General features: G+C 35.2%; 1 protein-coding gene across 1 annotated transcript in view; it reads right to left on the reverse strand.

Annotated features, from left to right (window-relative positions):
• Positions 1-13,979, reverse strand: part of LOC108714306 (cytosolic carboxypeptidase 6) — an 871,648-nt gene that overhangs the window by 794,909 nt on the left and 62,760 nt on the right. The window contains exon 3 of the mRNA XM_018258404.2: positions 6,589-6,713. Coding sequence (XP_018113893.2) covers positions 6,589-6,713 — 125 coding nt within the window. The remainder of the gene's footprint in view (positions 1-6,588; positions 6,714-13,979) is intronic.

Consider the following 13,979-nt stretch of genomic DNA (forward strand, 5'->3'; position numbering starts at 1 on the left):
TGGTTGCACAGGATCAGTTCAACAATCCCCACACATTATCTTGGGGTGTAGCACTAAGCAAGGCTGCCCCCTTTCCCCACTTCACATTGGCAATTTAACAACCTCTAGTGCAGGAAATATGTAACATAAAGGGCATTATTGGCTTTTATCTTTAATCACTACATGAGAAAAATGCCCTCTTTACAGAGTATACATTGCTATTTTGGGGGACATCTGGAGCAATCTTTTCAAGAGGCAATGCAAATGTTAAATACATCATTTTGCCATTTTGTCAGGATTTGGGGATACCCTGTAATAATGGATATCAATCCCAAATAATATGTATCCATATTCAGACTCAGTTGGTAGGTTTGCAAGGGGGACAAAGTACATTTTCATATGGGACATTCCCTGGGGTACGGTCAATGAAAATTCAGTCTGGATGCATGGGGGCCAATTCACTATGCGCCGAAAATGCATTAGCGACGCCTTCGCCGCACTTCACCAGGGCGCTGCAAATTCACTAAAATCCGAAGTTGCGCTCAGGGAGGCAAAAGGTAGCGAAGTTACGCTAGCATTAATTCGTCAAGCAAAGCGAAGTTACACTAGCGATGCCTAATTTGCATACGGCGCCAAGTTAAAGTACAATGGACGTATATGTAGCAGCAAATACATTATACTACACAAGCCTGGGAAAGCTTCATAAAATAAAATAAGAGTTGTTATTTTGCACTATACATGTGCCCACTGTATAGTTTAGGTGCCATATGTTAGGAAATGTGGGGGGGAAGGAGGGAACCCTTAAAAAAATGTTTTTCAGCCTATCACCCTTAAAAAAGTAAAAGACGCCAGCTTTTTTTGGGACTTGAAGCAAGCCCTATCTACTCTATTGCACTTCACCTGGTCTGAGGTGGCGAAGGCAAGTCTGGCGCAAGAGGTAACATTCAATAAAATTCTCAAGTTAGTGAATTAGCGTAGTTATGTCCCTTTGCCATAGCGCAACTTTGCCTGGCGTAAGGGTGTGAAGTAGTGCTAGAGTAGGTCAACTTCACTAGCAAATTTACACCAGCTCAAATTAGTAAATCAGCAAATTTTCGCTAGCCACTATGCCCTTTAGTAAATTTGCCCTATGGACTGCAATGCATGGACAATGCTGCGAAATATGTTGGTGCTATATAAATTTTATTTATTTCAGACTGAATTTGTGGCGCCCCATGCAGCCTCCCTTTAAAAAGATACAGGAAATAGTTATAATAAGTAGCTACTTACTCAAAAGCTGCACATAAAAGTGGTTTAATCATATCAACACTATATTAGTGAATTGACCTATGGTAGTTTTAGTCATCTAGTAGGTAAAACATTACATGATTAATTGATTGATATAGGATTCTGACCCAGTGACCTTGCACTCAATGATGAAACCAATAAACTATTTTCTTATACAGTATATCATGAAAGCAGACTACCAGATTCTACAGTTGGATATGAAGCTTCTATAACTTCTTTATCTTCTACAAACACAGATACTTATATTGGTACAGTATTGCAAAATATAACAAAAATCTAATTTCCTGTCTCATAAACTACCTTTTGAATTAACTCCCTTTATGACTCTTTTGCATGTACCATAAGAGTTGAAGCTGCAAAACTGATTGTATATGTTGATATACTTTCCACAGGGAACATATTTTTGGGGTACAAAAGTTTTTTTTCAACTTAAATGGTCCCCTGAGAAAAGGAACATGGGACTAGCCCATAGTTTGTTGTGCATAGAGATTTGTGAAATTATACTACACTGTCTATTTAAGAAGAAAATTTAAGCCTAATTATTTGTAGGGTATATTTCCCATCGCCCATATTTGTTGTTTTGCATCTCTGAGACCTTTTTCAAAAGCTGAAAAAATGAATGTAGCAGTTTCCAATGACTAAAAATGCTGTTGCTTGCCACCCTAAACTCTAAACAAGGTCTAAGCATTGATTAAATCCAAGCAGGGCTCATCCTGACGGAAATTGGAAAAGATGAAAAAAGATTATAGAAAGAGACATTATAAAAGCAGACCACGCAAGTCAAGCCAAACAGTGAAACCATTCCCTTTCATGTACGTAGTATACAGCAGAAGCAAATATCCTGAGTTCTAGAGATAGATTGTATCTCTCCAACAGACCTTTCCTTCCACTGACACATTCGCATTCATTTTGAGATTATCATTTGATTGCAGAAGACTCTAAAGAACAGCATGAAGGGGTGCGATATAAAAGACTAGGAATAAAAAAGAAAATCAGATGTGCAACAATCGCATGTATTAAATTCATTAGTGGATAAAAGCAGATGAAAGCAGTTCAACTTGTGATTTGTTATCCTTCTGTTATGCATTTTTATTCAAAGAATGGCATGCTCCTTATAAGTAGTTCAAAAGGGCAGTGTACACACAACTCTAAGCCTACAGAGGACTGCAGTAATCCTTATAGTATTTTTGAAAACTATAGCATGAGCTCTTTAAAGGGGTTTTTCACCTTCCAAACACTTTTTCAGTTCAGTTGTTTTCAGATTGTTCAGCAAAAAGATTTTTTTTCCAAAACTGAAGTTTAAATTTTAATGTTCCTGTCTCTAGTGTTTCAGTGTGGCAGCTCAGTAATCCAGGTGTAGATATTTATCAGTAACATCTATTGGAATATTGCAATTATTCTTTAAATTCTGTTAAAAAACAGCTGCTTTTAATGAAACTCAGGGCCAAATATAAGAAATGTATCAACTAAATGTATCAATATAAAACAGGTGGCCAAAACTGTATGCATCAATATTAGAAAAACTGGTCACAAACTTTGAAAGTAATTGAAAAAACGTCTATTTCTGGTCAACTGTATGAAAACAGAACTGAAAAGAGTGTTGGAAGGTGAACAACCCCTTAAAACACAACTAAAGCTTAATGAATGAAGTAGGCTAGTAATGTTGTACATTATGTCTTGGGCTTCTGTACTAGCCCAAAGCAAAAACAACCCTTTAGCAGGGAAGATCTGTGTCTTTAAATATGTCCCAGTAATTCCCCATCTTCTTTTCTGCCGATTCACTGCACATGCTCTGTGCTGCTGTCAGTTACTGAACTTAAAATATACAGTGCATATAGAATATAAATGTCACAATATAAGGCTGATTAGTAATTAATACAGATAATTATTATATGGCAGCACATACACCAGTGCAATTAGCATGAGAATCTAATAATCAGTTTGTAGCATCATCTTATATTACAGACAAACCTCATTTTCTGCTTGATAATTTGTGACAACCCCTAAGCTTAGCTTCTCAACAGCTGCTCAGAGCCCACTGAGCATGTGAGTGTCACAGACACTTTCCCTGTGACAAGTTTGAAGTCCTGGATCATTGCTGCTATGCTGCAGTTACTTTTTTTGGCTCTAAAATATTCTGCCATAGACAATATTGAGAATTGTCTATGCTAAAGCACATGTAGAGGGAGTGTAATTAAAGGTTGCAAGCATAATATAAAATTATGTCTTTGCGAATGTTTAGCAATGTAAAATCAGTCACTGGCGAATATTGAATTGCACATTTTCGCCAAGCAAAGGTTTAGCGTAAACACTTACTTTGGAGTTTTGTTAAATATTTTGCTGCCAAATAGATTTTATGCATGTGAAATTGAATTACATACGCTGTGAATGTTCGCAAAGGCCATTTGTTCCAAACTTTGCGAAGTTGTTGAGGTCTTTAATCAGTTAAAAAGGATCCCAACATGGTTGCTCCATCTTTGCGCAGGTTTTTGTTCTAGTGAAAAATATAACATTAACCCAGTAATGTCTAAGTAAAGCCAATTATCACCATTGTCTCATTTGTAGCCATGACAAGTAGCTGTGTAGCTCTGTAGGCATAGGTTATTCTGTCTAATAAGTTGGATGAAGTTTATTCATATGTGTGGGAATTGCTATGCTGGTTGATGTGAGGAGTACATATGCAATATCATTCATGAAGCAGTATGAAAAAATACCCAACTGTCAAGAAATTGTACATGTTTCACTGCACAATGTATAATGTCAAATATAAAGTAAATATCTGAGAGTCCTCTTCTGAGATTTTTTTAATTTAATGTTTCATTTTGACCTACTTAAAACTTATCTTTCTATTGATAAACTGGAAACTTTGTCTCAGTAGCTTTCTCCATTTATAAAGAAGGGCTTTTATTCTTTCAGAGTGCCTCACCACAAAATGTTGATGCCTGTTAGCCTCCGGCTGGAACATTAAGCAATAGAACTGTCACAGATTCAATGGAAGAAATAGACCTAATTACTTGGCAGTGTACTACCTCAATACTTGTCATAGAATCCACTTCTTGGTGATTCAGGGAACATATGGGCCTCCTGAATAATTCCAGCACAATCTTCTTTGTTTGCCAATCTGGTTCTCCAGATTCTGATTCTGTCCTCATCATTCCACATCATTTGTCCATTTATTCTGTGCCTGCCAATCTTGGTTGGATCCCCATTTTCCCATAACATACCTTATGCACAGTCCTATATTTCTGCATCCTATGTGCCCAGCCACCTTAATCTACTACTTTAAATTAGATTCTATATCATGCAGGTCCTTTGTTTTTCATTGTCCCTTCTGTTCATCTTCTTCTGAGCATCTCGTCTGATCCTGTCATTGTGCAGGTCTCTCAGCCATAGGCCAACACTGATTCTACCATGACTTTTATGGTGTAGTTTTTTTTTCTAAATAACACTGCATTATAAATAATTCACTTTACCATACAATGTTTTCTTCCACAACCAACAAGTGAATTATTTTAGCTGTGATATTGTTGTTTAGGCAGCCATCTCAGGTCATTGTGCCTGGTCATGCGCTTTCTGAAAGAACCAGCACAATGGAACTGCTTTCAGGTAAGCTATTGTCTCTCTTACTTAATGTAACTAGATTCAAGTGGGACTTTACTCTTGAGTGCTATTCTCATATCACTCCAACTTGCATTGCAGCAGTAAAGAGTGACATGGCTGAGGACACCTGGGAAACTAACATGTCTAGCCTCAAGTCAGATTGCAAAATTAAATATAAAAAAACATTTTTGCTCTTTTGCAGTGCAGTATTCTGCTGGAACAGCACTATTAACTGATGCATTTTGGAAAAAAACATGTATGCATAAGACACACAAACCAAGGGCACTCTTGCATGCTAGGTTGAATCAGCCATTGAAAGGACAGAACTTGCTTTGTCGTTACTCACAAACTTTTTTCTGTTTCAGTTAGAGCTGCCTTATTTGCGGTCAGGTGATATCTGAGGCAGCACACAGCCACAAAATGGTTACTCAAGGTGAAAGATAAAAAGGCCAATATTTACTGATATCTACTGTATATGCCTATTTGGTAAAATTCTGTGATAGGTTACTTATTAAGATATCAATTATCTGTTGGTTAAGTATTGATTCTTAAGGTATAGTCAGTGTTAGTATAAAGTATAGCTCAATGATGCTCATGATGGCTCTGTTTATTTAACATTATATATTTATATATCACATAATATTCCTTCTGTGCAAGTCTTGTTTATTTTGTGAAAATGGTGGTCCATTTTCACTTCATATCTTATGATATACTGACAATACTTTATAATCTTAAAATGTTATCAACAATATAAGAAATTATGCCCAACATATTTTAAGATTCTTGCAGGCGTATCAACAAATACTCTGGGTAAAGTTATTAAGTTAATGCCACACTCTGTTCAAAAAGTATAAATTATTAAATAAGTCTAAAGCCTGATGTATTTCAGGTTAGATAACCCATAATCATAGACTAATGAAAATACAACTCATAAAATTTATTTATAAAGGTGCAGAGGTGCACACTAAAATTTAAAAAGCTTAAAGGAACAGTAATACCAAAAAATTTAAGTGTTTTAAAGTAATGAAAATATCATATACTATTGCCCTGCACTGATAAAACTGATGTGTTTGCTTCAGAAACACTACTATTGTTTATATAAACAAGCTGCTGAGTAGCAATTGAAAAAATGCTATATGACACAGGATAAATAGTGGATAACAGATAACATTATGTTCTAAAGAGCTTATCTGCTGTGTAACTTGAGCCTTTTCTCCTTTGAATAGCTGCCCCCATGGCTACACAGCAGCTTACTTATATAAACAATAGTAGTGTTTCTTAAGCAAACACAGCAATTTTACTAGTGCAGGGCAACACTGCATTACTTTAAAACAATTTCATTTTTTGATGTTACTGTTCCTTTAACATCTCACTATAATTAGTACTCAACAGCTGTAAGTTTCTGTTGCAGGAAACGGTTAGCAAGCTAGCCAAATATATTTGGAAAAATGAAAACTAAGATAATTGCAGTTCCGTTCAGTTCCAGATATGTCTCAGGCAAGAAAGAGGCTAGGGCTGAAGGCCAGTGATCTAGGTTAAAGGTACAAACAGGATGACTGATCTTTTAATATACATGGGTTAAATTGCTTTTACCATAGTGATGACCACAATGTGACTGTGTGTTGGCCAGAGGAAACATTGTAGTGAATATGAACAGCAGCAAAATGCTAACCACAGAAATGTGCAGTGTTATGGCTCGAATAAAAAGAAATGCAACAATACCTGCGATTTTCTCACATTTTCCACTGTGAAGTTGAACCAAACTCGAAACCGTGGGTTACAGGTATCAGGTCTAATAAACAAGTCATATTCAAATTCAGAAATATAGTCAATCCTGCCAAGGTTACCTAAAACAAGCATAAAGCAAACAATTTATTCAGTTTGATATGAATACATACACCTCTGCAATTGGATTAGAAAGGTTAGTTTTGCAATAGTAAGTAATAATAGGCAATATATACAATTATGCAACAACTGTTCATTTTAAGCATTTATCGAATGTTCTGAAAGGATTTAAGTAATTTGTATATGAAATTCCAAGCAATATTTTGGATATGGTGAAACGTAGTACTAAATGTTATAATATATATTTCAAACAGATATAATATTTTGGTCCATCAAGGTCTTGGAGCATGGGCATTTTCTACTACAACTGGGTATTTAAAAGGGTGGTTAACCTTTAAGTTACTTTAAGTATGTTATAGGTTAATTCTAAGCAACTATTCAGCTGATCATTATTTATAGTTTTTTTTAATCATTTGCCTTCTTCTTCTGACTTTTTCCAGATTTCAAATGGGGGACACTGACTGAAATGCACTGTACACTTTTTATTACTCATCTTTCTATTCGGGGCTTCTCCTATTCCATATTCCAGCCTCTCATTTAAATCAGTGCATGATTGCTAGGGTAATTTAAGCCCTTGCTTGAGAGCTGCTGAATAAAAGGCTAAATAACTAAAAAACACAAATAATAAAAAATGAAAACCAATTACAAATTGCCTCAGAATTTCACTTTCTACACAATACTAAAAGTTAATTTAAAGATGAAAAACCCCTTTAACAATTGGTTTTCCAATGTTAAGTATGTCTCAATCTCTAATATTAATGGGCATTAATAAAGTTAAAATTTCAGTTTTTGATCTACAAAAAATAAATGACCAAAAGTAATTTAATCATTGTCCAAGTAGACAACATCTAAAATAATGACTTACATACATTTGTATGTATATAAAGACCCATTATCTGGAAAACCCCAGGTCCCAAACATTCTACATAAAAGGTCCCATACCTATATATATAACCAACACTGCTTCAGTCAGTTGAACTCATCAAATGGGTGCCACACCAGGGCTGACATCAGTATAGTACAAAAAGATGCACACATAGTAATCTCTTTTATTGAGCAATACTTTGCTATTGTCCTTTTGGTTATATCAACCTTTCACAAAACTTTATGGTCCTCAGTTTCAAACACAACTGTATTAAAATAACTTTACTGATCACATACTGGAATCAAGTACTGGTGTAGGGACACTATATATCCTGTGTGTTCGACTGGGACCAGGAACTGCAGGCAAAGTACCCCACTCTGGCCCCGAAGGACCAACAGTCGAGATTAGTCACATTCAATTAATTACAGCAAATCACAATACAGGATTACTTTATGCTTAAAAAATTACATAAACAAGTCTCATACATACCTTTTGGTTAGATAGCAATCAGTTTATTAATCCAAATCCAGCTTTTATATCCAAAAAGTTTCGTGCTGCAAAAGCACCTGTGATCTGTTCCCTCACCTGTGTGCATTATTGAGCAAATCTGTTCAGTTTTCATTTGCCAAAAATTCGCAAAATCTTGAAAAATTTGCAACACGCATTGAAATCAATGCAACAATTTTTTCTCGCTCCAAATGCATTAAAGTCAATGGCCATTTTTACTTAAGGCAACTTTTTTGTCCAAATGCATTAAAGTCAATGGGCGTTTTTTCTTATGGTCGTTTTGTCGCGGCAAATTTTTGGCAAAATGCAGAATTTTGCAGTGAATCCATACCTGACGAAAAAAATTGCTCATCAACACCTATGAGGCATTGGGAGATGCTCAATTGCTATGTATTTGATCTCTAAAAAGTGTTTAGCCACAGGCGTATTGCACTTTTGATCATGGTATGCAGTGTTTATGGCTGACCTGTGTGCATCCATTCTCTTAATATAGATAAATAGTACCTGGTCTCACAGAAACCAGTGCAAATAGCATCAGAATTAAATAATCAGCCCTGTAGCATCAGCTTATATTACAGGACAATATAATTTTCTGTTTGATAATTTGCAACGACCCCTAAACTTTACTTCTCAACAGCTGCTCAGAGCCCACTGAGCATGACAATTTCCAAGATGGTGACTCCCTTTGACAAGTTTGAAGTCTTGGATTATTGCTGCTTTTGAGAAGCTGAAACTGAGGCGATAAACAATGTATTGATGTATTGGAACTTTGTGCTTCTATTCAACATATTTTTCAGCACCCTTCCTTGTAAAATACAGCGCTTCGCAATTTGTTGGTGCTCTAAAAGTACATGTGATTAATAATAATAATACTACTACTACTACTACTACCACAGGTATGGGACCTGTTATCCAGAATGCTTGGGACCTGGGGCTTTCTGGATAATGGATTTTTCCATAATTTGGATCTTCACACCTTTAGTCTACTAAAAGATCATGTAAACCTTAAATAAACTCAATAGGCTGGTTTTGCTTCAATAAGAATTACTATCTTAGTTTTATTATCACAGAGAAAAAGGAAATCATTTTTAAAATTTGGATTATTTGAATAAAATGGAGTCTATGGGAGACAGCCTTTCCGTAATTCGGAGCTTTCTGGATAACAGATTTCCGGATAACGGATACCATACCTGTACTAATAATACTGTCATAACAGACTATGGGCCAGATACAATTCAGTGAGAAAAAAGTTCTCATGGTTGATCACTTGAAAACTCATGGACTAGATTCAATTCAAGGAAAAAAGATTTCTACTAATTCTCTTCCAGTTTTTTCCCATAGACTTCAATAGAGTTTTCATGTGATAAATTGTGAGATAAGTTTTTCTGAATTAAATTGCATCTCAAATTGAATCTGGTCCATGAGTTTTCACATGCGAAACCTTTTTCTCACTGAATTTAATCTGGCCCTATATTTGGAGTGGCGTGCATACTTCTTTACCGAATTCTACCTATATGTCACAGAGAAATACAGATATGAGCTGAACTCTGATTCTTTCTAGCATGCATTGTTATATTGCACATTACATAGATTCAATATGATTCACATTGTTGCCTGCACCAGGTGAGATTACAATCCAAGGTCCCTATCACAATCACATACTAGAGTTAAATTAAAGGCAACCAGTTAACCTTCCATCACATTTCTGGAATTTTGGTATAAACTGGAGTACTGTACCCAAGAAAACCCACTTCTGATCATGTCTTTTATTTGGCTGGTCAGTATTTCATTTAGAAAATTGAATTGCACATCACATTATTGGCCACCACCAATACCGCCCAAGCCTATAGTCAGTGACATTAAGGTCATAGGCAAGTTAAAGGTACATTTTCAAATTGAAATCTGCCTAGTGTGCTCAATGACAGATGCCACAGATGTCACTACAGGAACAGGTGGTGCTGGTATTTTTTTTTTTTGGCAGTGGAGATGACACTTTTTTTTAAAGCCTTTTGAACATACATTTGTCTAAACTTATTCAATAGACTTTTTTAATATTTGATATTTTCTCCAAAATTGAGAAATATGATATCTAGATATTCTTGCTAATACTGCTAATACTGGCTGTGCTCAAAAAAGAAAATCACACATAAGTACAATCTACCAAGTCTTTACAGTATTCTGGATGTCTGCTGTACCCTGACCTTTCAAGTAAGCTGAAAGATGGTTTATTTAGTGAAGATCCCAGACTGCAACTTACTGCATTCTAAGTGACCTTTATAAAATACTGGAGAACTGGCACTTTTATCTAAGAAAACTTTTTGTAGAAGTGATAATTTGCAAAGTTATTATTGACAGCAGCAATATACAGAAATGACGTGTACCTTTGAAATACTTTTGTTTTATTATTATTAGTGCTAGAGATCAGGACTTTGATCTTACAATAATCCTGATTTACAAAAAAATATATAAAATATATATGCTAAAATAATACAATGTTTGGACAAAGCAACAATTCAAAATATACAGATTAAAGAGTGTTTGCATATTGATAGCTTTGTTCTGTAATTGCTTTTTGTGGTTCTGCTGATGTGAGCTGCATTCCCCATGAGTCAGATGAGATCAGTGCAATCATACAAAGCCATTAGAGCCCCTTTATCAACAAGCCACTATCCATTATCCTAAATGGAAAGTAGTGTAGTAGAAAAACAGGATGTTTCAAAGTAATGGGGTTAAAATGGATCCTTGTGCTTGATAAATAATGTATATAGTAAGAATCTAAAAGTCCATATGGTTCATTGCAATATGCCAGCAAAATGTCATCTTCTAAATACTTTGTAATGATACCTTATTCTCCACAGCCGATATTTATGGGACAGGCACGCAAAGTGTGCAGTGGTCACCCACAGCTTATAATTTATGTCTTTAGAACAAGAGAAAAAAAAGAGGGTGTTGCATTTGCTGTACAGTGCATGCGGTCATTTGCTTGCCATTTCTTTATCATTTTGTTAAACAAGAACTGAACAATGCTTTGAATCAGTGCCAGCTGTAAATTGAGAATAAAACGAGGTTTACAGCAACACGCTTTAGCAAAAACTGCATTATCGTGTTCATTTCTTATCCAAAATGTCTAATGTATTAAAGCATGACAAAGAAATAATATTTACTACAAAATCAAAATTTGTTATGAGAAATGATGCAGGCTTTGGTCTATGAAAATAGCAATGTAACCATTTACAGTAAATCCCTAAAAAGAAGAATCCATTAGGGCCATTATTCTTATGTATTATACTTCTATATTATATTATTTTATTATTGTGCTTGCTAAACTGTGGTGTAGTTGGATCACTTATATCCTATGCATTCAATGCATGTCTCATGAATCCTAAAAACTGACATAAATCGTATTGCAAAACACCTATTCCTCTCTGGGGGACTATTATTTAGACAGAAGATAACATATAGACTGCACTTTATCTTTATTCTTATTGCCTCTAGAAATTCCTTAACTCAATTATTTCAGTATGCGATACCAAATGTCTTCATGCTCACCTCATCTACAATTTGATGTATGATATTATATAAGCTGTTAATATTCTACCTTTCACTTACCCATTGTTTATGTTTGTAAAATTGAATTGTGCACATACATTCTACCTTTCAATTTTCCATTATTTTTTTAAAAGAAACAGAGTGATTTATTTTATATAAATGAACCCTAAGAGTTTAGATGCTTACCTTATTTTGGTGTTTGTGAATCATACCTGTACTTAAATAAATATGCATATTTAATTGCATGTGTTATTCTTTGTGCATTATTTGTAAAGGATTCCATTAAACTATGAATAGCCTTACCTATGCTTCATGAATGTTCTGCAGATATTTTTCCCAATAAGTCATTAGTCATTGCGGCCCTTGGGAATTTCTGCCTGTCACTAATGTTAATTTAGAATTTGCCTTCAGAGTCACTGATGTATTTCAGATATTTTTGATTAACGGACATCTGCAAAGCTGTGTCTTTTGGTCATGGGTCCTGGACCATCTAATGTATGTAAAAAAAAAGTAATTTGCAAAATTTTTGATGGGGATGTAAGGCTACCAGCCCTGACCTGCTGTGGCATTATCTGATTAAGTAGAGACGGGACAGTATTTACTTATACAGTATAGTCAAAGACGACGGACAAGGTTCTGTGTTTATAGGCAAGACTGATACCAAAAATTTAAATTGAGAATAGGGAGCAAGAAATAGACAGTCTACTGCTGATCAAGAATTACAAACTTGCCCCATTTAACTTTTATCTTACTCCCCAGAACTTAAAGAGGAATTATGACAAAAATTAAAATTTGATAAAACCTTCATCATACTGAAATAAGAAGCTTTGTAAACAATTAATTAAAAAATTCTGAGCGGTTTCTCAAATACAAGTTACTCTCTTCACTATCCCCCTCTCAGCATATGCCTCTCTTCATTCTCTCTTTAGTCAGAAGTTGGGTATCTGATTTTGAATGACAGTTAAATCCAATACATATTTTATGGGGGCTCCTTTTGCCTAAAAGATGCATTACAGCTTACTTTATTAAAATCACCACAAATCCTGTCTTTCTACATGCAGAATTTGTGCAAAGTCAGCTATTTTGTTAGATTTTGTTTGTACTGGAATCACTATTTTGAGTAAGCTCTAATACATCTGCTAGGAAAGGGAGCCCCAGTATAAGATATGCTGAATCTGTTCATGAAAATCTGACACCCAGCTCTTGCATGAAGACAGAATGAACAGTAACAGACACAGAGGGGGATAGTGAATAAACTGTAAACTATATGTAGCCTTTCTCCCAATGTAAATACCAAGCATTTTATTGTAGATAAAAAGTTTATTAATTCTGTCAGGAAACTGCTAAGAGAAACAATCCCAGATATAATGGGTATTCCAGGGGCAGCAACCAAAAGATAAACAGACAGTAAATGGTTGTCTCTCAAAATGTTATTCAAAACCAATTATGCCTTTATTACCTGCCCCATAGTGAAGCACCATTTGCTATTTAGAGAATAGAAATATTGTGAATAGCTAGTTTATCACAAATACAAAGTGAGTTTTGTGAGTTGCTGTAGTAGTCAGTCCTGCTGTTTGGTTAATGGTTGGGGAACACTAAAATTCCTGCATTTGTGTATAAAATGGACTGTTAAAATGTTACCTAAAATGTTTAACAAATACTAGCCCCCAATGGAACAGAATGTGTACCTCAAACAAAGATCCAACATTTAGATCCATTCTAAATGTTAAAAATGTATACAAAAACACAAGCCAGAAACAAACATTAACAACCATAGCCATGGCTTAATAATAAAATGGGTGGACCTATGCTCAAGTGGGTGGACATTTCCAAAGATTTACACAGTCATATATTCTGTAAAGCCCTAGACACAAACCAAATTCTGGGATGATGATGGGTGTCTAGAATGGAATCCTATCTGAAGATCCACTACCATAAGAATGAATCTACCCAGTAAGTCTTAATTGTTAAAATACAGTCTCATAAATATCTGCATTTTTAAAACTCATTATACATATAAGACATCTATATTGTATCTATACTCAGTAAAAGCTGTTTTAACCCAAGTGTTAAAATCTGTAACCACTGTTTTGTGTAGGGGGGCTGGCAAGATCTTGGGCATCTCAGTAAATGCATTTATAATAAAGTTAGGCTCACTTATAAACACTGCACCTAGACAGTAACCATCAGCAACCAAACAGTAATAAGCTTTTTTCAGCCAGCTGCAGGTTGAATGCTGAAAGCAATCATCTGATTGGTTGCCATGGGTTACTGCCCAGGTGCAAATGTTCTGTTTATAAATGACCCCCGGTGTGTCAGTGGAAATCCTGCAACTTCACAATATTTT

The sequence above is a fragment of the Xenopus laevis genome, chromosome 4L (assembly GCF_017654675.1).
Source record: "Xenopus laevis strain J_2021 chromosome 4L, Xenopus_laevis_v10.1, whole genome shotgun sequence".
Lineage (NCBI taxonomy): Eukaryota > Metazoa > Chordata > Amphibia > Anura > Pipidae > Xenopus > Xenopus laevis.